This window comes from Cervus elaphus, chromosome 1, assembly GCF_910594005.1.
Source record: "Cervus elaphus chromosome 1, mCerEla1.1, whole genome shotgun sequence".
NCBI classification, from domain to species: domain Eukaryota; kingdom Metazoa; phylum Chordata; class Mammalia; order Artiodactyla; family Cervidae; genus Cervus; species Cervus elaphus.
Window position 1 is genome coordinate 32,296,743 of NC_057815.1, and position 26,408 is coordinate 32,323,150.

General features: G+C 38.2%; 1 protein-coding gene across 11 annotated transcripts in view; it reads right to left on the reverse strand.

Annotated features, from left to right (window-relative positions):
- The window catches only part of C1H11orf65 (chromosome 1 C11orf65 homolog), a 98,334-nt gene that overhangs the window by 20,172 nt on the left and 51,754 nt on the right, over window positions 1-26,408 (reverse strand). For 4 of the 11 annotated variants that reach the window (XM_043898484.1, XM_043898479.1, XM_043898543.1 and 1 more), the window contains exons 3-5: window positions 14,038-14,130; window positions 385-438; window positions 52-252 (exon numbers count right to left, since the gene is read on the reverse strand). In XM_043898484.1, the coding sequence (XP_043754419.1) occupies window positions 52-252; window positions 385-438; window positions 14,038-14,130 (348 nt within the window). Of the gene's footprint in view, window positions 1-51; window positions 253-384; window positions 439-1,400; window positions 1,502-14,037; window positions 14,131-26,408 lie in introns of those variants that run through there. The other 7 variants (XM_043898512.1, XM_043898505.1, XM_043898535.1 and 4 more) reach the window with 5 other exon arrangements.

A 26,408-nucleotide genomic window follows, 5' to 3' on the forward strand; every position in this document is an offset into this window, starting at 1 on the left:
AGGTTTCTAATCATATAACATAGAAAATTATTAATATTTATCTGTTCTTACTGTCTCACAAACAGGCCTCCAGCCATTGTTCTCTATACGACGATACCAGCCACTATAATCCTCTTCCTTAAGATCATCACTTTTAATATGAGATGTACGTTTTGCTGGAAGTTTTGTGTAGTCTCTAGGGCTATTAGCACATAGATCTTCAATATGTCTGTGAGTGAAAATTTTATAGTATATTTCAGGTGGAAATTTAACCTGTAGATGGAAAAGTTAAAAGAACCATGTCAATTTAATTAGGAAAATGGTCTATGTTTTTAAAAATTACATCTTTTAAATTCCATACAAATGTGCTTTAATACTACTAAGTAAGAATTTATCCATACTTACACCACCTAATCTGAATCGTACATTTATACCAGCAGCAGCATCTAGAAGTTCTGCCTATAAAAAAAAATTAATCTTCAACATTCTATATATATATCAGTTCATAATTTCTCACTCTATTATATTAAATAACTACTGAATATTAGTTATTACTAATTACTTATTAGAATTATTACTGATTACTTATGCAATAGATGAAGTGAATAAACCTCAAATAGTTAATTTTAAATTAGAAAGTATCAGAATTTATTTTCTTATAGATACTCAATAAGTAAAACAATTTACATGATAACTGGGAAAATGATACCAAACTATGTTTCCTTTCTATGTAATGTAAAAGTTTAAGTGCCAGGTGATTTGCTAGTCATAAAACAGAAGTTTTTTTTTTTTTAAACACATCAAATATATGATTTTCATATTAAATATTATCTTCTAGGTTGGGAAGATCCCCTGGAGAAGCAAAAGGCTACCCATTCCAGTATTCTGGCCTGGAGAATTCCATGGACTACAGTCCATTGGGTCGCAAAGAGTCGGACTCGACTGAGCGACTTTCACTTTCACTCTAGGTAGATTCAGAGAAAAAAATGTGACTAGTAAATCTGAGTTTAATACCAGTTGACTTTTCCTAGCTAACTTTTGATTTTAAATCAAAAATCCACGTTTAAATTTTGTAAGAATTGTATATAATTGGTCTTCTAAATTTTAGTGCCCCACATCAAATGGAAAATAGAGAAAAAAAATCTTGGTCCCCAACCTGTCTCCTGATTATATTAAGTTAGATGAGAAAACAGATGTTATCTTAAATTGTTCAGCCTGAAAAACATTAGTTTTGCATAATTTTCTAACTAAAAAATTAAATACATGCACACATACACATGTTCCCTGATTTATGATGGTTTGACTTACAATTTTTAATCTTTATGATGGGTGCAAAAGTGATACACATTCAGTAGAAACCATACTACTAATTTTGAATTTTGATCTTTTTCCAGGTTAGTGATACACTGTATGATACTCACTCTGTCTTGTGATGCTGGGCAGCAGCAGTGAGAGAGATAGAGTATATAAAATACTAATATCAGAAATGAAAGACGGGCCATCACTACTGATTCCATGGACACTAAAAGGATAATGAACAAATATTATGAACAACTCTATGCCCCCAAATTGATAACCTAAACTAAATGGGTTGATTCCTTGAAAGACACAACCTATCAAAACTCACATAAGGAGAAATAGACAATCTGAATAGATCAATATCTAAGAAATTGAATCAATAATTAACCTTTCAAAGCAGAAAACACCATGCCTATATGAGTTCATGGGTGAATTCTACCAGACATTTAAGGAAGATAGGGTAGTGGAAATCACCCAAGCTGAACAGAGAAAAAGAAAAAAAAATTTAAATAAGGATAGCTTAGGAGACCTCTGGGACAACATGAAGCATACTGACATTTGCATTATAGGGATCCCAGAAAGAGATGAAGGAGAGAAATTGGCAGAGAATTTATTTAAAGAAGTAATAGGTAAACAATTTCCCTAACCTGGGGAAAGAAACAGACATCAAGTTTCAGGAAGCATAGACAGTCCAAAATAAGATAAACTCTAAGAGGTCCATGACAAGGCACATTTTAATTAAAATAGCAAATATGAAGGATAAAAGGGAACCTTAAAAGCAGGAAGGGAAAAATAACTAGTTACCCGAAAGGGATTGCCCATAAGACTACCAGGTGACTGTTCAGCAGAAACTCTGTAGGCCAGACGGGTGTGGCACCATATATTCAAAGTGATCAAAGGAAAAAATCCATAACCAAGATGACTCCACCTGGCAACGCTATCATTCAAATCTGAAGTAGATACAGAGGTCTACAGGCAAGCAAAAGCTAAAGGGGTTTGGCATCACTAAACCAACTCTACAATAAACGTTAGAAGGATTCCTCTAAGGGAAAACTAGAAATATAAAAACTATGCGAGAAATATAAAAATTATGAAAGGAAAAATCTCATTCTTAAAGACAAATGCATGGTAAAAGTAGATCAACTACTCCTAGGTAGTAGGGAGGATAAACATCTAAATTAACAATAAGGAGTTAAGGGATGTAAAAAAAAAGCTGTAAAATATATCAAAAACATTAAACATAAGGGAGTAACAAGTACAAATTCAGGGTTTTAAAATGCTTTCAAACTTAAGAGATCTTTAAATTTATATATATATATGTGTATATATATATATAAATGTGTGTGTGTATAGACACACATATACACCTCATGGTAATCACAAGCCAAAAACTTATAATAGATACACAAACAAAAAAGGAGAAAGGAACCCAAAATAACATAAAGATAGCCATTAAATCACAAGGGATTAGAGCAAAAGAAGAAAGGAATAAAAAAGAACTATAAAAACAATCAGAAAATAATTAACAAATGGTAATAACAACATACTTATGAGTAATTACTTTAAATGAAAATGGACTAAATGCTCCAATCAAAAGACATAGGGTGGCAGATGCAAAATGGATATAAAACAAGACTCTACAACAGATCCAGATCTGTTGATCTGTCTCTAGATCCAGATCTAGAGACACATCCAGACTGAAAGAGAGGAGATGGAAAAAGGTATTCTGAGCAATGTAAATCAAAAGAAAGTCAGGTAGGAATACTTATATCAGACTACGTAGACTTTAAAACAAAGACTGCATCAAGAGACAAAGAAGGACAATGCATAATGATAAAAGGATCCATACAAAAAGAATATAAAACAATTTTAAAAATAGATGCACTCAATACAGGAACACTTAAGTATATAAAGCAAACATTAATGGATATAAAGAGAGAAATGGACAGTAACACATTAATAACAGGAGACTTTAACACTCCATTTTCAAGAATGGACAGATCATTCAGACAGATCAGTCAGAAATCACTGACTGTAACGAGCTCTCTCTCTCTTTTTCTCTTGATGTATCTAGATAACGTGTCATCAGTTTAGTTTTTTTCAAAGTAGCACCTCTTAGTGTCATTAATCTTTCCTGGTTTTTTTGGTTTCTATTTCACTAATTTCTGCTCTGATCCTCATGATTTCGTTTCTTCTATTAATTTTGGGTTTTGTTTTTCTTTTTCTAGCTCTTTTAGATGTAAAAGAAAAGGTGCTCAACTTTGCTAATCATTAGAGAAATGCAAGTCAAATCCACAATGAGATATCCCACACTATCAAAATGGTAGTTCTTCTTCGTCAAAAAAAAAAAAAAGAAAAAAAAAAAAAGGGACAGGGCTCAAATCAACAAGATTAGGAATGAAAAAGGAGAAACTACAAGTGAATCCTTTGCAGAAATACAAAGGATCATAAGGGACTACTACAAGCAACTATATGCCAATAAAATTGACAGCCTGGAAGAAATGAACAAATTCTTGGAAAGGTACAATTTTCAAAGACTGAACCAGGAAGAATTAGAAAATATTAACAGACCAATCACAAGTAGTGAAATTAAAACTATAATTAAAACTCTTCCAACAAACAAAAGTCTAGGACCAAATAGCTTCACGGGAAAATTCTATCAAATATTTAGAGAAAAGCTAACACCTATCCTTCTCAAAGTCTTCCAAAAAACTACAGAGGGGGAAAAACTTCCAAACTCATTCCACAAGGCCATTATCGCTATCACTCTCATACCAAAAGCAGACAAATATATCACAAAAAAGGAAAATTACAGACCGATAACATTAATGAACATAGATACAAAAATCCCCAACATAATACTAGTAAACAGAATCCCACAGCACATTAAAAACATAGTATACCATGATCAAGTGGGATTTATCCAAGGGATGTAATGATTCATCAATATATGCAAATCAATCAAAGTGATATACCATATTAAAAAGTAAAGATTAAAAACAATATGACCATCTCAAGAGATGCAGATGATACTTTTGACAAAATTTAACACCCATTTATCATAAAAATTCTCCAGAAAATGGGCATAGAGGGAAACTACCTAAATATAATAAAGGCCATATACAACAAACCCACAACTAACAACATTCTAACTGGTGAAAAAGTGAAAGCATTTCCTTTAGGATCAGGAACAAGAAAAGCATATAGACCCTTGAACTTTTTTTGGAAACAGTTTTATAAGTCCTAACCATGGCAATTGGATAAGAAAAGAAATAAAAGTAATCCAAATTGGAGAAGAAGAAGTAAAATTGTCACTGTTGCAGATGACATGATGTGACACCTGGAAAATCCTAAAGATACCACCAGAAAACTACTCAGCTCAGTTCAGTTCAGTTGCTCAGTCACGTCCGAATCTTTACAACCCCATGGACTGTAGCACGCCAGGCTTCCCTGTCCATCACCAACTCCAGGAGCTTGCTCAGACTCATGTCCACCCAGCTGGTGATGCCATACAACCATCTCATCTTCTGTCGTCCCCTTCTCCTCCTACCTTCAATCTTTCCCAGCATCAGGATCTTTTCCAATGAGTCAGTCTTCGCATAGGTGGCCAAAGTATTGGAGCTTCAGCTTCAGCATCAGTCCTTCCAGTGAATATTCAGGACTGCTTTCCTTTGGGGTTGACTGGTTGGATCTCCTTGCAGTCCAAAGAACTCTCAAGAGTTTTCTCCAACATCACAGCTCAAAAGCATCAATTCTTCAGTGCTCAGCTTCCTTCATGGTCCAACTCTCACATCCATACATGACTACTGGAAAAACCATAGCTTTGACCAAATGAACCTTTCTTGGCAAAGTAATGTCTCTGCTTTTTAATATGCTGTCTAGGTTAGTCATAGCTTTTCTTCCAAGGAGCAAGTGTCTTTTAATTTCATGGTTACAGTCACCATCTGCAGTGATTTTGGAGCCAAGAAAAATAAAGTCTGTCACTGCTTCCATTGTTTCCCCATCTATTTGCCATGAAATGAAGGGACCAGATGCCAAGATCTTAGTTTTCTAAATGTTGAGTTTAGAGCGAGCTTTTTCACTCTCCTCTTTCCCTTTCATCAAAAGGCTCTTTAGTTCTTCTTCACTTACTGCCATAAGGGTAGTGTCATCAGCATATCTGAGGTTATTGCTATTTCTCCCAGCAATCTTGATTCCAGCATGTGCTTCATCCAGCCTGGCATTTTCCATGATGTACTCTGCATATAAGTTAAATAAGCAGGGTGACAACATACAGACTTGACATACTCCTTTCACAATTTGGAACAAGTCCTGGTTCTAACTGTTGTTTCTTGACCTGTATACATATTTTTCAGGAGGCAGGTCAGGTGGTCTGGTATTCCAATCTCTTGAAGAATTTTCCACAGTTTTTTGTGATCCATACAGTCAAAGGTTTAGGCATAGTCAATAAAGTAGAAATAGATGTTTTTCTGGAACTCTCTTGCTTCTTCTATGATTCAATGGATGTTGACAATTTGATCGCTGGTTCCTCTGCCTCTTCTAAATCCAGCTTGAACATCTGGAAGTTCTCAGTTCACGTACTGTTGAAGCCTGGCTTGGAGAATTTTGAGCATTATTTTGTTAGTGTGTGAGATGAGTGCAATTGTGCAGTAGTTTGAACACTCTTTGGCTTTGCCTTTCTTTGGGATTGAACTGAAAACTGACTTTTCCAGTCCTGTGTCCACAGATGAGTTTTCCAAATTTGCTGGCATATTGAGTGCAGCACTTTCACAGCATTGTCATCTAGGATTTGAATAGCTTAGTTGGAATTCCATCACCTCCACTAACTTTGTTTGTAGTGATACTTCCTAAGGCCCACTTGACTTTGCACTCCAGGACATCTGGCTCTAGGTAAGTGTTCACACCATCATGGTTATCTGGGTCATGAAGATCTTTTTTGCATAATTCTTCTGTGTATTCCTGCCACCTTTTCTTAATATCTTCTGCTTCTGTTAGGCCCATACCATTTCTGTCCTTATTGTGCACATCTTTGCATGAAATATTCCCTTGGCATCTTTAAGTTTCATGAAAAGATCTCTAGTCTTTTCCATTCTATTTTTTCCTCTATTTCTTTTTATTGATTACTGAAGAAGGCTTTCTTATCTCTCCTTGCTGTTCTTTGGAACGCTGCATTCAAATGGATATATCTTTCATTTTATCCTTTGCCTTTAGCTTCTCTTCTTTTTTAGCTATTTGTAAGACTTCCTCAGAAAACCATTTTGCCTTTTCACATTTCTTTTTCTTGGGGATGGTTTTGATCACTGCCTCCTATACAATGTCATGAACCTCTGCCCATATTTCTTCAGGCATCTGTCTATCATATCTAATCCCTTGAATCTATTTGTCACTTCCACTGTATAATCGTAAGGGATTTGATTTAGGTCATACCTGAATAGTCTATTGGTTTTCCCTATTTTTAAGCCTGCAATTTAAGCCTGAATTTGGCAATAAGGAGTTCATGATCTGAGCCACAGTCAGCTCCTGGTCTTCTTTATGCTGACTGTATAGAGTTTCTCCATCTCTGACTGCAAAGAATATAATCAATTTGATTTCAGTATTGACCATCTGGTAATGTCCATGTGTAGAGTCATCTCTTGTGTTGTTGGAAGAGGGTGTTTGCTATGACCAGTGCGTTCTCTTAGCAAAACTCTTGTTAGCCTTTGCCCTGCTTCATTTTTACTCCAAGGCCAAACTTGTCTGTTACTCCAGGTATCTCTTGACTTCCTATTTTTGCATTCCAGTCCTCTACAATGAAAAGGACGTGTTTTTTTGGTGTTAGTTCTAGAAGATCTTGTAGGTCATTATAGAATCATTCAACTTCAGCTTTTTCAGCATTAGTGGTTGCTGAATCCAAGTGGCATAGACTTGTATTACTGTGATACTGAATGGTTTGCCTTGGAAATGAACAGAGGTCATTCTTTTTTGAGATTGCAACCAAGTATTGCAGTTCGGACTCTTTTGTTGACTATGAGGGTTATTCCATTTCTTCTAAGGAATTCTTGACCACAGTAGTAGATGTAATGGTCATCTGAATTAAATTCACCCATTCCAGTTCATTTTAGTTCACTAATTCCTAAAATGTCAATGTTTACTCTTGCCATCTCCTGTTTGACCACTTCCAATTTGCCTTGATTCATGGACCTAACATTCCAGGTTCCTATGCAATATTCTTCTTTACAGCATTGGACTAGTGATGGAAGCATCACTAGTCACATCCACAATTGGGTGTTATTTTCGCTTTGGCTCCATCTCTTCATTCTTTCTGGAGTTACTTCTACACTCTTCTCCAGTAGCATATTGGGCACCTACCAACCTGGGGAGTTCATCTTTTAGTGTCCTATCCTTTTGCCTTTTCATGCTGTTCACGGGGTCTCAAGGCAAGAATACTGAAGTGGTTTGCCATTCCCATTCTCCTTCCAGTGGACCACATGGTCCATCATGACCCATCAGTCTTGGGTGGCCCTACATGGCATGGCTCATGGTTTCATTGAGTTAGACAAGGGTGTGGTCCATTTGATCCGTTTGGTTAATTTTCTGTGATTGTGGTTTTCTTTCTGTCTGTCCTCTGCTGAATAAGGATAAGAGGCTATGGAAGCTTCCTGATGGGAGAGACTGTGGATAAAATCGGGATTTGTTCTGATGGGACCATGGTCAGTAAATCTTTAATATAATTTTCTATTGATTTTCTGTTGATGGGTGGGGCTGTTTTCCCTCCCTGTTGTTTTGCCTGAGGCCAAACTGTCAACCCAGCCTCCACTGGAAACTCCTGGACACTCACAGGCAAGTATGACTCAGTCTCTTGTGGGGACACTGCTCCTTTCTCCTGGTGCACACTAGGTTTTGTTTAGGCCCTCCAAGAGTAGGTTTCCACAGTCCTGTGGAAGTTCTGTAATCAAATCCCACTGGTCTCCAAAGTCAAATTCCCTGGGGGTTCTCAGTCCCTTTGCCAGATCCCCAGGTTGGGAAATCTGTTGTGGGTCCTACAACTTTCTCAACAGTGTGAGAATTTCTTTGGTATAATAGTTCTGCAGATTGTGGGTCATCTGCTTGGAGGCTCTATGGTGGGTAACACTGCATGACCCAGGTCTTCTGCAGCCAGTGTCCCTGTCCCTGCAGCAGGTCACTGCTGACCCATACCTCCACAGGAGACACTCAAACACTCAAAGGTAGGTCTACTCAGTCTCTGTGGGGCCTCTGGGTCCTGGTGTACATAAGGTTTTGTTTGAGCCCTCCAAGCGTTTCTGGCGGGTATGGGGTTTGATTCTAAATGGGATTTCACCCCTCCTACTGTCTTATTGGGGCTTCTCCTTTGCCCTTGGACGTGGAATATCCTTTTACGGTGGGGTCCTACATTTTTCTGTCAATGGTTGTTCAGCAGCGAGTTGTAATTTTGGAGTTCTTGCAGGAGAAGATGAGTGCATGTCCTTCTATTCCGCCATCTTTCTGCTGGAAAACTACTAGAGCTCATCAATGAATTCAGTAAAGTTGCAAGCTACAAAATTAATACACAGAAATCTCTTGCATTCCTATATACTGCAAATAAAAGATCATAAAGAGAAATTAAGGAAACAATTCCATTTACCATTGCAACAAAAAGCATAAAATAGCTAGGTTTGCCTACAAAGGTCTGTCTAGTCAAAGCTATGGTTTTTCTGGTAGTCATATATGTATATCAGTTGGACCATAAAGAAAGCTGAGCTCCAAAGAATTGATGCTTTTGAATTGTGGTGTTGGAGAAGACTCTTGAGAGTCCCTTGGACTGCAAGGAGATCCAACCAGTCAATTCTAAAGGAAATCAGTCCTGAATATTCATTGCAAGGAGTGATGCTGAAGCTGAAACTCTAATATTTTGGCCATCTGATGCAAAGAACTGACTCACTGGAAAAGACCCTGATGCTGGGAAAGATTAAAGGCAGGAGGAGAAGGGGCCGACAGAGGATGAGATGGTTGGATGGTATCACTGACTTGATGGACATAAGTTTGAGCAGGCGTTGGGAGTTGGTGATGGACAGGGAAGCCGGGCATGCTGCAGTCCATGGGGTCACAAAGAGTTGGACATGACTGAGTAACTGAACTGAAATGAACTGATACTTACCGAAAGAGGCAAAAGACCTGTGCTCAGAAAACTATAAAACACAAATGAAAGAAATCAAAGATGCACAAACAGATGAAGAGACATACTAGGTTCTTGGTTTGGTAAAATCAATATTGTGAAAATGACTATACTACCCAAAGCAAGCTACAGATTCAATGCATTCCCTATCAAATTACCAGTGGCATTCTTCACAGAGTTGGAAGAAAAATCTTTACATTTTGTAAGGAAACACAAAAGATCCTGAAAGTCAAATCAATCTTGAGAAAGAAATATGGAACTTGAGGAATCAGGCTCCCTGACTTCAGACTATATTACAAAGCTACACTAATCAAGATTGTATGGTATAGGCACAAAAACAGAAATATAGATCAGTGGCCCAAAATAGAAAGCCCAGAGATAAACCTGCACACTTATGGCCACATAATCTACAACAAAGGAAGCAATGCTATACAATGGTGAAAAGACAGCCTCTTCAATACATGGTGCTGGAAAAACTGGACAGCAACATATTAAAGGATGAAAGTAGAACACTACCTAACACCATACACAAAAATAAACTTAAAATGGATTAAAGACCTAAATGTAAGACTAGTGAAAGTGAAGTCGCTCAGTCGTGTCCAACTCTTCACGACCCCATGGACTGCGGCCTACCAGGCTCCTCCGTCCATGGGATTTTCCAGGCAAGAGTAATGGAGTGGGGTGCCATTGCCTTCTCCAAAATGTAAGATTAGATACTATAAAACTCTTAGAGGAAAATAGGAAAACCACTCTGTGACATAAGCTACAGCAAGATCTTTATATATATATATATATATATATATATATTTAACCTTTCAAATTATTTATTTTTAATTGAAGGATAATGATTATTACTTTATAATATTTTGTTGATTTCTGCCATATATCAACATGAATCAGCCACAGATATACCTATGTTCCCTCCCTCTTGAACCTCCCTCCCACCTCCCACCCCATCCGATCCACCCCTCTAGGTTTTCAGAGGCCTGGTTTGAGTCCCTGTGTTATACAGAAAATTCCCACTGGCTACCTATTTTACATATGGTAGTGCATATGTCTCCATATTACTTTCTCCATTTGTCCCACCCTCTCCTTCCCTCTCCTGTGTCCACAATTCTGTTCTCAATGTCTGTGTCACCATTGCTGCCCTACAAATAGGTTCATCAGTACCATCTTTCTAAATTCCATATATATGTGTCAGTATACTATACTTGTTTTTCTCTTTCTGACTTGCATCACTCTGTATAATAGGTTCATACACCTCATTAGAACTAACTCAAACGCACTCCTTTTTATGGCATCTGGTCCCATCACTTCATGGGAAATAGATTGGGAAACAGTGGAAATAGTGGCAGACTTTATTTTGGGGGGCTCCAAAATCACTGCAGATGGTGACTGCAGCCATGAAATTAAAAGACGCTTTCTCCTTGGAAGGAACGTTATGACCAACCTAGATAGCATATTAAAAAGCAGAGACATTACTTTGCCAACAAAGGTCCATCCAGTCAAGGCTGTGGTTTTTCCAGTAGTCATGTATGGATGTGAGAGTTGGACTGTGAAGAAAGCTGAGCGCTGAAGAATTGATGTGTTTGAACTGTGGTGTTGGAGAAGATTCTTGAGAGTCCCTTGCACTGCAAGGAGATCCAACCAGTCCATCCTAAAGGAGATCAGTCCTGGGTGTTCACTGGAAGGACTGATGCTGAAGCTGAAACTCCAATACTTTGGCCACCTCATGCAAAGAGTTGACTCATTGGAAAAGACCCTGATGCTGGGAGGGATTGGGGGCAGGAAGAGAAGGGGACGACAGAGGATGAGATGGCTGGATGGCATCACTGACTTGATGGACATGGGTTTGAGGGGAGTTGGTGATGGACAGGGAGGCCCAGCGTGCTGCTGTTCATGGGGTCGCAAAGAGTTGCACACGACTGAGCCACTAAACTGAACTGAACTGAATATTCCATTGTATGTATATAGCACAGCTTCTTTATTTATCTGTCCATGGACATCCAGGCTGCGTCCCTGTTCTAGTTATTGTAATAGTGCTGCAGTGAATATTGGGGTACATAAACCATTTTCAATTATGGTTTTCTCAGGGTATAGTCCCAGTAGTGGGATTGTTGGGTCATGTGATACTTCTAAGGGCTTCCCAGGAACAACCTGCCTGCCAATGCGGGAGTCATAAGAGATGTGGGTTCGATCCCTGGTCAGAAAGACCCCCCTGGAAGGGGAAATGGCAAACCACTCCAGTGTTCTTGCCTGGAGAATCCCTGAACGGAGGAGGCCAGAGGGCTACAGTTCATAGGGTCACAAAGAGTTGGACAAGACTGAAGTGACTGAGCACTCAAACACCCCTGGTAGTTTTATTCCCAGTTTTTTAAGGAATCTCCATAGTGTTCTCGGACACGACTGAGCGACTGAACTGACACTGTTCTCCGTAGTGGCTGTATCAATTTCAGTTCAGTTCAGTCGCTCAGTCGTGTCCACCTCTTTGTGACCCCATGGACTGCAGCACACCAGGCTTTCCTATCCATCACCACCTTCCAGAGCCTGCTCAAACTCATGTCCATCAAGTTGGTGATGCCATCCAACCATCTCATACTCTGTTGTCCCATTCTCCTCCTGCCTTCAATCCTTCCCAGCAACAGGGTCTTTTCCAATGAGTCAGTTCTTCACATCAGGTGGCCAAAGTATTACATTCCCCCCAACAGTCAAAAGCAGGATTTTGAGTTAGGAAAAAACCCACCTCCTTGAGTTAGGAAAAAAATTTTTTAAATGGGACTTAAAAGCTTTTGCACACAAAGAAAACCATAAATGAGAGGAAAAGACAGTCCTCAGAATGTGAGAAAATATTTGCAAACAAAGCAATGAATGAAGGATTAATCTCCAAAATATACAAACAGCTCATGGAACTCAATATAAAAAAACAAAAAACAAAAAACCCAGTCAAAAAAATGGGTGGAAAACCTAAACAGACATCTCTCCAAACATGAGAAACTGATGACAAGAGGCACATAAAAAGATGCTCAACATTGCTAATTATTCAGTTCAGTTCAGTTCAGTCGCTCAATCATGTCCGACTCTTTGCGACCTCATGAACCGCAGCACGCCAGGCCTCCCTGTCCATCACAAACTCTTGGAGTTTACTCAAACTCATGTCCATCGAGTCGGTGATGCCATCCAGCCATCTCATCCTCTGTCGTCCCCTTCTCTTCCTGCCCCCAATCCCTCCCAGCATCAGGGTCTTTTCCAATGAACCAACTCTTTGCATGAGGTGGCCAAAGTATTGGAGTTTCAGCTTCAGCATCAGTCCTTCCAATGAACACCCTGGACTGATCTCCTTCAGGATGGACTGGCTGGATCTCCTTGCAGTGCAAGGGACTCTCAAGAGTCTTCTCCAACACCACAGTTCAAAAGCATCAATTCTTTAGCGCTCAGCTTTCTTCACAGTCCAGTTCTCACATCCATACATGACCACTGGAAAAATCATAGCCTTGACTAGATGAACCTTTGTTGGCAAAGTAATGTCTCTGCTTTTTAATATGCTATCTAGGTTGGTCATAACTTTCCTTCCAAGGAGAAAGCGTCTTTTAATTTCATGGCTGCAATCACCATCTGCAGTGATTTTGGAGCCCCCAAAAATAAAGTCTGACACTTTTTCCATTGTTTCCCCACCTATTTCCCATGAAGTGCTAATTATTAGAGAAATGCAAATCAAAAGTACAACAGAAGCATCATCTTATACTGGTCAGAATAGCCATCATCAAAAAAATCTACAAACAATAAATGCTAGAGAGGATGTGGAGAAAAGGGAGCCCTCTTGCACTGTTGATGGGAATATAAATTGATACAGCCACTGTGGAGAACAGTATGGAAACTTAAAAAGCTCCACCTTAAAGAGCTAAAAAAGAAGAAGCATATGACCCAACAATCCCACTACAGGACATATACCCTGAGAAAACTATAATTCTAAATGACACATGTACTCCAATGTTCACTATAGCACTATTTACAATAGCCAGGACATGGAAACCTAAATGTCCAATGACAGATGATTAGATAAAGAAGATATGCTACATATAAACAATGGAATGTTACTCGACCATAAAAAGAAACAGAATTGAGTCATTTGTAGAGATGTGAATGAACTAGAGTCTGTCCTACAGAGTGAAGTAAGTCAGAAAGAGGAAAACAAAGATATTAACGCATATATGTGGAATCTAGAAATCTTGTACAGATTAACCCAGTTGCAGGACAAGGGTAGAGATGCAGATGTAGAGAACAGATATGTGGACACAGGGGAATGGGAGGGTGGGATGAATTAAGAGATTAGGATTGATGTATATACACTATCTTGTGTGAAACTGGAGTTTCACACAAGTGGGAACCTTCTGTACACCACAAGGAGCTCAGCTCAGGGCTCTGTGATGACCTAGATGGGTGGGGTGGGAGGAAGGTCTAAGATAGAGTGGATATATGTATACATATAGCTTATTCACTTCATTGTGCGACAGAAACTAATACAACATTGTAAAGCAATTATACTTCACTTGGAAAGAATAAAAAATAAAGGTATTTATACATCATGAAAAAAAATATAATGTCCTTACCTCTTTAGGATTAATATATCTCACTATCTGACGTGGCTCCCCTTGTCTTCTTATGTTAATCAGACGTTTAAAGTGTTGGAATACAGCGACATTCTAAAGGTTCAAACACATAGGATTTTACTGTTGAAACTGGGTTTTCTACCTCTAATTAGCTTTTTGCCTAATTAGGGCAAAATGAGTGAAAATCATGAGACAGATTTTACTGTTGTGAAATAGATTTTAGAAATATTATCCAGTCACAGTTTGATTTCACAAGCCAGGTAATACTGGTATTATTCTCACAGGGGTTTACCCTTAAATTGGTAATTCTATTACCAGGAAGTGTAAATAAAATGTCCAAAACTTTGGTTGTATCACTTTTGTATAGTCCAGAGTAATGTAGCAGAAAGACAAAACACAGCCTAGTGGTGGAGTGCACTAAGCACGGCATGATATTGTCTGGGCTCAAGTGTTAGCACTGACTCGCTGTGTAAGCACTTGATCCTGAACAAGCTGCGTAACCTCCGGGCTCAGTTTCTTATCTAAAATATGGGAATGACAGTTCTATTTCATACAGCTACATTTAGGAATAAATGAGTCAATGTTTGTAAAGCATTTAGAACAGCTCCTGGCACAGAAGAGCATTCAACAAATATTATCTTATTATCATTACAAAAGCCTCCTTATTCCTGTAGTAATTCCACTGATTTACAAACCTTATCTACTTCTCATGTTAGTGCAAATTTAGTCAAACTACTCCAAGCAATTCTTGTATCTTGGAAAGCTATCTTTGGTAACATTTTCCCTCATACCTTATTCCTCCCAAAACCCTAAATAACTCTTAAAATGTTCTCCATCCACTCCTTTGCTTATATTAAATCAAATCAAATAAAGCCAAGTTGAAGTAATCCTTAACACCAGTATCACAATTTGAAGTCCCACCACAATTGCCTGTGGGAGATGGTGCAGCCCATATCAACACAAATAATATTCTTTCTGAAAGGAAGATGTAATATTCTTAAGTAAAACCCCAAATTGAGTATCAAGAAGAATTTATGATGGTTTGAAATCTGAACAGTATTTTTTAAATTTGTATATTACTGTATCAAACCACTCTCAAATTTAGTGACTTAAAGCAAAAACCACTTTCTGTGGGTTGAAAGAGAACTTCTATTTTTGTGTGGAATCATGTACTTGGGCCTAGTCATTTGCCAGATCAGATGGAGTTGGGTGATTTAATATGGTCTCACCCACACATCTGGGTCTTCGGCTTGGATTGTTGGAACATCTGTGGTGACCTGGCTTCTCTCTCCACATACACTTTCAGTTTAGAGTTTCTTCGCAGTGTGTAGGTTTCAAAGTACGAGAGATATAGACATAGAGAGAGAGAAATTGCAAGGCCCTGTCGTGGAAGTCACACAACATCACTTAGTTAGAATTCTACTGGTAAATTCAGGACCTAGCAGGTCTCAGGAGGTCTAGTGCAAAGTGTGACCTATAGGAAGTTCCATATGTACATGGAACCTCATCCAAGAGTGGCTCAGAAGAGAAATACTTATAGGGACAGAACTTCAAGCATCATACCCATTGTATACTACGCCTGGAAGGAAAGATGGCCAGTAATACAGATTTACAGATGGAGAATAACTGATGGTTTGGCTGGATGGTCAGGGATTTGGAAAGAAATTTGTTTTTTGGTTAGAAAATTGTTGGGGAAGAGATCAGACCCCTCCAGACCTCTCACACTTGAGCACCAACTGTGAAGATATTCATATCCCATATCAATTCTCACCAAAAAGCAATTTCAGAAGAGAAAAATATTAATAATCAAGTGGGCAAGTTGACCCATTCAGTCAGTCTTTTTTCCCTAGCCGCTGTTCTCCTTGTTCAATAGGCTCGTGAACAAAATGGCCATGGCAACAGGAATGGAGGTTATCTGTGGGATCAGCAACATGAATTTTAACTCACTATATCTGGCTACTACTACTACTGAGTGTACACTTTGTCAAAGTAGAGGGCAACTCTGATCCCCTGATATAGTCTCATTCCTTGAGGAAATTAACCAGGTTTCTTGTGGGATATCAGTTAGTTGGAACACTTTCATTACTGAAGGGGCAACACTTGATTCTCACTGGAATTGATACTTTATACACCTGGATAGCTCTATATAGTCAGCAAAAACAAGACCAGTAGCTGACTGGGGCACAGATCATGAACTCCTGATTGCAAAATTCAGATTTAAATAGAAGAAAGCAGGGAAAGCCACTGGACTATTCAGGTATGACTTAAATCAAATCCCTTAGGATAACACAGTGGAAGTGACAAAGAGATTCAAGGGATTAGATCTGATAGACAGAATGCCTGAGGAACTATGGGCAGAGGTTTGTGACACCGTATAGGAGGCAGTATTCTAAACCATCACCAAGAAAAAGAAAGGCAAAAAGGCAAAATGGTTGTCTGAGGAGGCCTTACAAATAGCTAAGAAAAGAAGAAACGCAAAAGGCAAAGGAGAAAAGGAAGATACACCCATCTGAATGCAGAGTTTCAAAGAACAGCAAGGAGAGATAAGAAAGCCTTCCTAAATAATCAGTGCAAAGAAATAGAGGAAAACAATAGAATGGGAAAGATTAGAGATCTTTTTATGAAAACTAGAGATACCAAGGGAATATTTCATGCAAAGATGGGCACAATAAGGACAGAAATGGTATGGACCTAACAGAAGCAGAAGATATTAAGAAGAGGTGACAAGAATACACAGAAGAACTATACAAAAAAGATCTTAATGACCCAGATAGCCATGATGGTGTGATCACTCACCTAGAGCCAGACATCCTGGAATGTGAAGTCAAGTGGGCCTTAGGAAGCATCACAATGAACAAAGCTAGTGGAGGTGATGGAATTCCAGTTGACCTATTTCAAATCCTAAAAGATGATGCTGTGGAAGTGCTGCACTCAATACACCAGCAAATTTGGAAAACTCATCCATGGTCACAGAACTGGAAAAGTCAGTTTTCATTTCAGTCCCATAGAAAGGCAATGCCAAAGAGTGTTCGAACTACTGCACAATTGTACTCATCTCACACACTAACAAAATAATGCTCAAAATTCTCCAAGCTAGGCTTCAACAGTACATGAATTGAGAACTTGCAGATGTTCAAGCTAGATTTAGAAAAGGCAGAGGAACCAGCAATCAAATTTTCAACATCCACTGGATCACAGAAAAAGCAAGAGAGTTCCAGAAAAACATCTATTTCTGCTTTATTGACTATGCCAAATACTTTGACTGTATGAATCACAAAAAACTGTGGAAAATTCTTTAAGAGATGGGAATACCAGACCACCTAACCTGCCTCCTGAAAAATCTGTATGCAGGTCAAGAAACAACAGTTAGAACTGGGCATGGAACAACGGATTTGTTCCAAATTGTGAAAGGAATATGTCAAGGCTACTCACCCTACTTATTTAACTTATATGCAGAGTAAATCATGTGAAATGCCAGGCTGGATGAAGCACAAGCTGGAATCAAGCCTGATGGGAGAAATATCAATAACCTCAGATATGCAGATGACACCACCCCTATGGCAGAAAGCAAAGAACTAAAGAGCCTCTTGATGAAACTGAAACGGGAGAGTAAAAAAGTTGGCTCTAAACTCAACATTCAAAAAACTAAGATCATGGCATCTGGTCCCATCACTTCATGGCAAATAGATGGAGAAACAGTGGAAACAGTGGCTGACTTTATTTTTCTTGGCTCCAAAATCACTGCGGATGGTGACTGCAGCCATGAAATTAAAAGTTGCTTGATTCTTGGAAGAAAAATTATCACCAACCTAGACAGCATATTAAAAAGCAGAGACATTACTTTGCTGACAAAGGTCCATCTAATCAAAGCTATGTTTTTTACAGTAGTCTTGAATGGATGTGAGAGTTGGACTGTAAAGAAGGTTGAGTGCTGAAGAATTGATGCTTTTGAACTGTGGTGTTGGAGAAGACTTCTGAGAGTCCCTTGGACTAAAAAGAAGTCAATCCTGAAAATTCATTGGAAGAACTGATGCTGAAGCTGAAGCTCCAATACCTTGGCCACCTGATGTGAAGACTGACTCATTGGAAAAGACCCTGATGCTGGGAAAGATTGAATGCAGGAGAAGGGGATGACAGATGATTGGATGGCATCACCAAATGGATGGCCATGAGTTTGAGCAAATTCCAGGAGTTGCTGATGGACAGGTAAGCCTGGCATGCTGCAGTCCACGGCATCGCAAAGAGTCAGACATGACTGAGTGACTGAACTGACTGACTGACTGACCCTGTTCTCCATTACTCTAAAACACCTAGCCTGATTGAATGTTGGTCTGGCATTTTGGAGACTCAGTTGCAGTTATAGTTTCAGTGACAACACTTTTCAGACTATAGTGATGTCCTTCATGTTATAGAATATATTCTGAATTAATAGCCAACCAGAGTTTATGAGTTTGAAATTTAAAGGGTGGAAATGAAAGTACCTCCCTTTCAATACTATCTGTAATAATCCACTAGTGAAGATTTTACTTCTCATTCTTTTACCTTTGGGTTCTGTGGATATAGAGGTTTTTGCACCCCCAGGAGGCTTCCCAGGTGGAGCAGTGGTAAAGAATCTGCCTGACAATTCAGGAGACACAAGAGATGTGGGTTCAATCCCTGAGTTGGGAAGATCCGCTAGAGGAGGAAATGGCAACCTGCTCCAGTATTCTTGCCTGAAAAGTTCCCTGGACAGCAGAGTCTGGCAGGCTACAGTCCATGAGGTTGCAAAGTCGGACACGACTAAGTGACTGAGCACACCCACCCACCACAGAGAAATGCTTCCACCGAAGCACACAACAAGAAGTTCCATTAAAAGGGAAACTGATACTGTCACCTGGTCATTTTGAATTCCTCATGCCAGTGAATCACCACACCAAAAAAGTAGAGGGGGGCTTACAAGTGGAAAAAGGGTCAGTATAAATGAAAAAGGGAACAGAAGAGTCATCATTAAAGTGATGTAATGTGAGACATATTTATTAAGTCCTTGTTGACTTTGAAGATGGAAGGAGGCCATGAGTCAAGGAATGTGGGCAGTTGCTAAAGCCTGGAAAAGGAAAGAAAATAAATTCTTCCCTAGAGTCTACAGAAAGAACACAGTATTGCTAATATCTTGATTTTAGCCTAATGAGATTCATTTCAGATTTTGGCCTCCAAAATTTTACGAAAAGAAAATTTTTGTTGTTTAAAGCTACTAAGATTTTGGCAATTGTTTTAGCAGCAGTAGGAAATAAATATGTGCTTAACCTTTTACCTAGTGTTTATATTAAAGATATCATGGGCAGAGTATGACTCAGCAGGAAGAAGAATAAAAATCATTAAAAGATAAATACTCTTTGATGTACTCTACATCATGTGAAATGCTGGGCTGGATAAACCACAAGATGGAATCAGGACTGCCAGGAGAAATATCAATAACCTCGGTTATGCAGATAGAAACTTGAAAACATTATACTAAATGAAATAGACAGAGACAAAAGGACAAATATACAAACTACCTAGAATAGACAAATTCATAGATACAGAAAGTAAAATAGAGGTTACCATGGCCTAGTGGGCAGGGAGGATGGAGAGTTATTGTTCAGTAGCTACAGGAGGTTCTGTTTGAGGTGATGTAAAAGTTCTAGAAACAAATAGTGGTAATGGCTATGTAACATTGTAAATGTAATTAATGTCACTAAATTGTACACCTAAAAATGGTTGTTATGGTAAATTTTATGTTATGTGTATTTACCACAATAAAAAGTGAATACTAATTGTTTAAAGCAATAAAAAGAACGTCTTCTTATACTCAAAAGAAAAACGTTAAGTGAAGATATCTGACAACAAAAATCACAGAAGGGGAAGATGATAAAGGGAGCTAACCTGTTTTAATATTCTTGCACTGTTCTGGAAAGGGTAAAATTACTAACTTAATGTAGGTAGAAATTAGTCAAGGATACATATTGTAAACTCTAAGTCACCCCATTAAAATAATATGTAACTTTTATGATAATCTATTGCTACATAGCAAACCACCCCCAAAACTTTCTGATGTTGAACAACCACCATTTTATTATGCTCAAAATTAAGGGTGGCAAATTGTGGTAGGACATAGTAAGGATGTCTGGTTTTCACTTTGAGAATGATTGAGACTTCATCTGAGATGGATTGTAAAGCTGGGATTGGCTCATATGACTCAAGTTGTGTCTTATGTCAGAGGCCTCAATTCTAGCTATCAGTTATGTTTCTTGGTTCTTTTTATGTTACATCTGCTGGGGATGGAACACTGAAAATGGCTTTTTCATTTATGTATCTTGTAAGTGGAAAGAAATAGGTGATAAGCCTGGGATGGCCCATCACTATTCTCTATAGGTAGCCTTTCCATTAGGCTAGCTTGGCATGGCAGTTTCAGGACTATGGTAAACTGTGACTGGCTTCAATCAGAATGACCGTTCTATGACACAGACACGGAAACTACAATGCTTCATCCTCTTCTTCTTTTTTCTGACTGCCTCATGTAGCTTGCAAGATCTTAGTTCCCTGGCCAAGGATTAAATCTGGGCCCTCTGCAGTGGAAGCCAGGAGTTCTAACCACAGGACAACTGGAGAATTTCCTTTTTCTTTCTTTCTTCTTCTTTTTTTTTTTTTTTTTACTGCAATGCTTCTTATTACCTAGACACAAAGGCCCCAGAATGTCATATTCTATTTTATTTGTTTTAGAGGTAAAGCAAGTCACTAAAATAGCCAAAATTGAGGAAGAAGAAAGAATGTCACTTACCTCTCAATAGAAAGAATAGGAAATAATTTATGATCATTTTTAATCAATCAAAATAACCAAAAAGTTAATAGAAAAGAAAAAAGTTATGTATTAAAATTGTCCAAATAATACAAAGAAATGGGGGGAAATGAAGAATACATGAAGAACAGATCGTAAGTAGAAAAGCAACAGCAATATTGTGAACTTAAACTAAATAAATATACTAATTTTAACAAATATAAATAGTCTAACCATGCTAATTAAGAGACAATGATTATATATGATTAACTAAAATTAGATCCAACTCTGCATTGTTTTCAAAGAACACAAAAAGTTAGAAAGTAAAAGAATAAGAAAAGATACCATGCAAACACTAACCAAAAGTAAACTAGGGTCACAATATCAATACAAAATAAAATAGACTGTAAGGCAAAAAGTTTTGGAAAATATGAGAAACAACATTTTATATTGATTAGGGTTGACTCAACAATAAGACAGAACAATTTTTTTTCCTTTTGTTTCTACTTCTGAACAGTTTTTGTTTTTTTTCCTCCTTTATTTATTTTTTTTTTCAGTGGGTTTTGTCATACATTGATATGAATCAGCCATAGATTTACACGTATTCCCCATCCCGATCCCCCCTCTCACCTCCTTCTCCACCCGATTCCTCTGGGTCTTCCCAGTGCACCAGGCCCGAGCACTTGTCTCATGCATCCCACCTGGGCTGGTGATCTGTTTCACCATAGATAATATACATGCTGTTCTTTTGAAACATCCCACCCTCACCTTCTCCCACAGAGTTCAAAAGTCTGTTCTGTACTTCTGTGTCTCTTTTTCTGTTTTGCATATAGGGTTGTCGTTACCATCTTTCTAAATTCCATATATATGTGTTAGTATGCTGTAATGTTCTTTATCTTTCTGGCTTACTTCACTCTGTATAAGGGGCTCCAGTTTCATCCATCTCATTAGAACTGATTCAAATGAATTCTTTTTAATGGCTGAGTAATATTCCATGGTGTATATGTACCACACCTTCCTTATCCATTCATCTGCTGATGGGCATCTAGGTTGCTTCCATGTCCTGGCTATTATAAACAGTGCTGCGATGAACATCGGGGTGCACGTGTCTCTTTCAGATCTGGTTTCCTCAGTGTGTATGCCCAGAAGTGGGATTGCTGGGTCATATGGCAGTTCTATTTCCAGTTTTTTAAGAAATCTGCACACTGTTCTCCATAGCGGCTGTACTAGTTTGCATTCACACCAACAGTGTAAGAGGGTTCCCTTTTCTCCACACCCTCTTCAGCATTTATTGCTTGTAGACTTTTGGATAGCAGCCATCCTGACTGGCGTGTAATAGTACCTCACTGTGGTTTTGATTTGCATTTCTCTGATAATGAGTGATATTGAGCATCTTTTCATGTGTTTGTTAGCCATCTGTATGTCTTCTTTGGAGAAATGTCTGTTTAGTTCTTTGGCCCATTTTTTGATTGGGTCATTTATTTTTCTGGAATTGAGCTTCAAGAGTTGCTTGTATATTTTTGAGATTAGTCCTTTGTCTGTTTCTTCATTTGCTATTATTTTCTCCCAATCTGAGGGCTGTCTTTTCACCTTACTTATAGTTTCCTTTGTAGTGCAAAAGCTTTTAAGTTTCATTAGGTCCCATTTGTTTACTTTTGCTTTTATTTCCAATATTCTGGGAGGTGGGTCATAGAGGATCTTGCTGTGATTTATGTCGGAGAGTGTTTTGCCTATGTTCTCCTCTAGGAGTTTTATAGTTTCTGGTCTTACATTTAGATCTTTAATCCATTTTGAGTTTATTTTTGTGTATGGTGTTAGAAAGTGTTCTAGTTTCATTCTTTTACAAGTGGTTGACCAGTTTTCCCAGCACCACTTGTTAAAGAGGTTGTCTTTTTTCCATTGTATATCCTTGCCTCCTTTGTCAAAGATAAGGTGTCCATAGGTTCGTGGATTTATCTCTGGGCTTTCTATTCTGTTCCATTGATCTATATTTCTGTCTTTGTGCCAGTACCACACTCTCTTGATGACTGTGGCTTTGTAGTAGAGTCTGAAGTCAGGCAGGTTGATTCCTCCAGTTCCATTCTTCTTTCTCAAGATTACTTTGGCTATTCGAGGTTTTTTGTATTTCCATACAAATTGTGAAATTCTTTGGTCTAGTTCTGTGAAAAATACCTTTGGTAGCTTGATAGGGATTGCACTGAATCTATAGATTGCTTTGGGTAGAATAGCTATTTTGACAATATTGATTCTTCCAACCCATGAACATGGTATGTTTCTCCATCTGTTTGTGTCCTCTTTGATTTCTTTCATCAGTGTTTTATAGTTTTCTATGTATAGGTCTTTTGTTTCTTTAGGTAGATATACTCCTAAGTATTTTATTCTTTTTGTTGCAATGGTGAATGGTATTGTTTCCTTAATTTCTCTTTCTGTTTTCTCATTGTTAATACATAGGAATGCAAGGGATTTCTGTGTGTTAATTTTATATCCTGCAACTTTACTATATTCATTGATTAGCTCTAGTAATTTTTCTGGTAGAGTCTTTAGGGTTTTCTATGTAGAGGATCATGTCATCTGCAAACAGCGAGAGTTTCACTTCTTCTTTTCCTATCTGGATTCCTTTTACTTCTTTTTCTGCTCTGATTGCTGTGGCCAAAACTTCCAACACTATGTTGAATAGTAGTGGTGAGAGTGGGCACCCTTGTCTTGTTCCTGATTTCAGGGGAAATGCTTTCAATTTTTCACCATTGAGGGTGATGCTTGCTGTGGGTTTGTCATATATAGCTTTTATTATGTTGAGGTATGTTCCTTCTATTCCTGCTTTTTGGAGAGTTTTAATCATAAATGAGTGTTGAATTTTGTCAAAGGCTTTCTCTGCATCTATTGAGATAATCATATGGTTTTTATCTTTCAATTTGTTAATGTGGTGTATTACATTGATTGATTTGCAGATATTAAAGAATCCTTGCATTCCTGGGATAAAGCCCACTTGGTCATGGTGTATGAAAATTACAGATAACTTCTTAGCTTATTAGCATAATATTATATGACTTCTCTCTATGTTCAGGGAAAAGACAAGAATGTCCATAATTCTACTGAGCATTGTGCTGGAGGGTGCAGTCAGTGCAAGACAGCAGAAACAAGAAGTAGAAAGTGTAAAGTTTGCAAAGGAAAAATAAAAGTCATCATGCAAAGATGATATGATTAAGTGGAAATCCGGAAGACACACAACCATCAAAAACAATGAAATTATGCCTTTTGTAGCAACATGGATGAACCAAGAGACTATCAAACTAAGAAAAGTCAGTCAGAAAGGGAAAGACAAATACTATATATCATCACTTGACATGACATGCGGAATCTAAAATTTGATATAAATCAACATATCTATAAAACAAAAAGAGACTCACAGGCACAGAGAACAGACTTGTGGCTGCCAAGGGGGAGGAGGGATAGGGAAGGAACACAATGCGAGTTTGGGGTCAGCGGAGGCACACTATTCTACATAGGATGGTTAAACAACAAGGTCCTACTCTGTAGCACAGGAAACTGTACTCAATACCCTGTGACAAACCATAACGGAAGAGAATAGGAAGAAGAATATATATGTATAATTGAGTCACTTTGCTATACGGAAGAAATTAACACAACATGGTAAACCAATTATACTTCAATAAAATCTAAAAAACAACCCTGAAAGAATCCGTTAAAGAGAAATTAGAAATAACTAGATATTGAGTTAGTATATAAAAGTAAATTATATTCATATAAATGAGAAATGAACCATTAGAAAATAAAATTTAATAAATAAAGTGTCAGACTTTATTTTTGTGGGCTAAAATCACTGCAGATGGTGCCTGCAATCAAGAAATTAAAAGACGTTTTCTCCTTGGAAGGAAAGTTATGACCAACCTAGACAGCATATTAAAAAGCAGAGACATTACTTTGCCAACAAAGGTCTGTCTGGTCAAGGCTATGGTTTTTCCAGTGGTCATGTATGGATGTGAGAGTTGGACTGTGAAGAAAGCTGAGTGCTGAAAAATTGATGCTTTTGAACTGTGGTGTTGGAGAAGACTCTTGAGAGTCCCTTGGACTGCAAGGAGATCCAACCAGTCCATCCTGAAGGAGATCAGTCCTGGGTGTTCATTGGAAGGACTGATGCTGAAGCTGAAACTCCAATACTTTGGCCACCTCATGCGAAGAGTTGATTCATTGGAAGAGACCCTGATGCTGGGAGGGATTGGGGACAGGAAGAGAAGGGGACGACAGAGGATGAGATGGCTGGATAGCATCACCGGCTCGATGGGCATGAGTTTGAGTAAACTCCAGGAGTTTGTGATGGACAGGGAGGCCTGGCGTGCTGTGGTTCATGGGGTCGCAAAGGGTCGGACATGACTGAGTGACTGAACTGACTGACTGACCACTTATTTTAGCATAAAACGTCAAATAACCTAGAAATCAATGAATGATATGTATGACTTCTGCACTATAAACTACAAAACATGGAGAGAAACTAAAGAAGATATAAAGGAATGAAAATATATACAATGTTTATGAAAACAGGCTCCTTGGTCCATGGAATTCTCCAGGCAAGAATATTGGAGTGAGAAGTCATTCCCCTCTCCAGGGGATCTTTCCAATCCGGGGTTCAACCCAGATCTTCTGCACTGCAGGCAGATTCTTTACCATCTGAGCCACTGGAGAAGCCCATAATAAGATGTCGGTCTTCTCCAAATTGATCTACTGATTTAATGCACCCTCAGTTACAATGTCAACAAAAATTGACAGAAATCAAAATAGAAATTTAGAAATTAAAATAAGTTTATTCCAATGTTTATATGGAAATGCAAAAGTACCAAAATAGATAAAATAATCCAGGAGAAGAACAAAGCTGGAAGACTGTATTACCATATATCAACTCATTATAAAACTGCAGTTAAAAGACAGTGTGGTGTTAACCCAAATATAGACAATAGATCAATCCAACAGAATAAAAATGATAGAAACAGTTCACGTATATCATTTCATGAGTTTAACAAAGGCACCACTGCAATTTATTGTGGAAAGATGGTATTTTCAATAAAAGACTGAAAACATCTATCTTTGATTTATAAGCAAAGAATATTCAGACTACCGCACAATTGCACTCATCTCACATGCTAACAAAGTAATTCTGAAAATTCTCCAAGCTAGGCTACAACATTACGCGAATTGAGAACTTCCAGATATTCAGGCTGGATTTAGAAAAAGGCAGAGGAACAAGAGATCAAATTGCCAACATCTGCTGGATTATAGAAAAAGCAAGAGAATTCTAGAAAAATATCTACTTCTGTTTCACTGACTATGCTAAAGCTTTTGACTATGGATCACAACAAATTGTGGAAAATTCTTAAAGAGATGGGAATACTAGACCACTGTACCTGCCTCCTGAGAAATCTGTATGCAGGTCAAGAAGCAACAGTTAGAACCAGACATGGAACAATGGACTGGTTCCAAATTGGGAAAGGAGTACAGCAAGGCTATAGATTGTCATCCCGCTTATTTAACTTATATGCAGAGTACAGTATGTGAAATGCCCAGA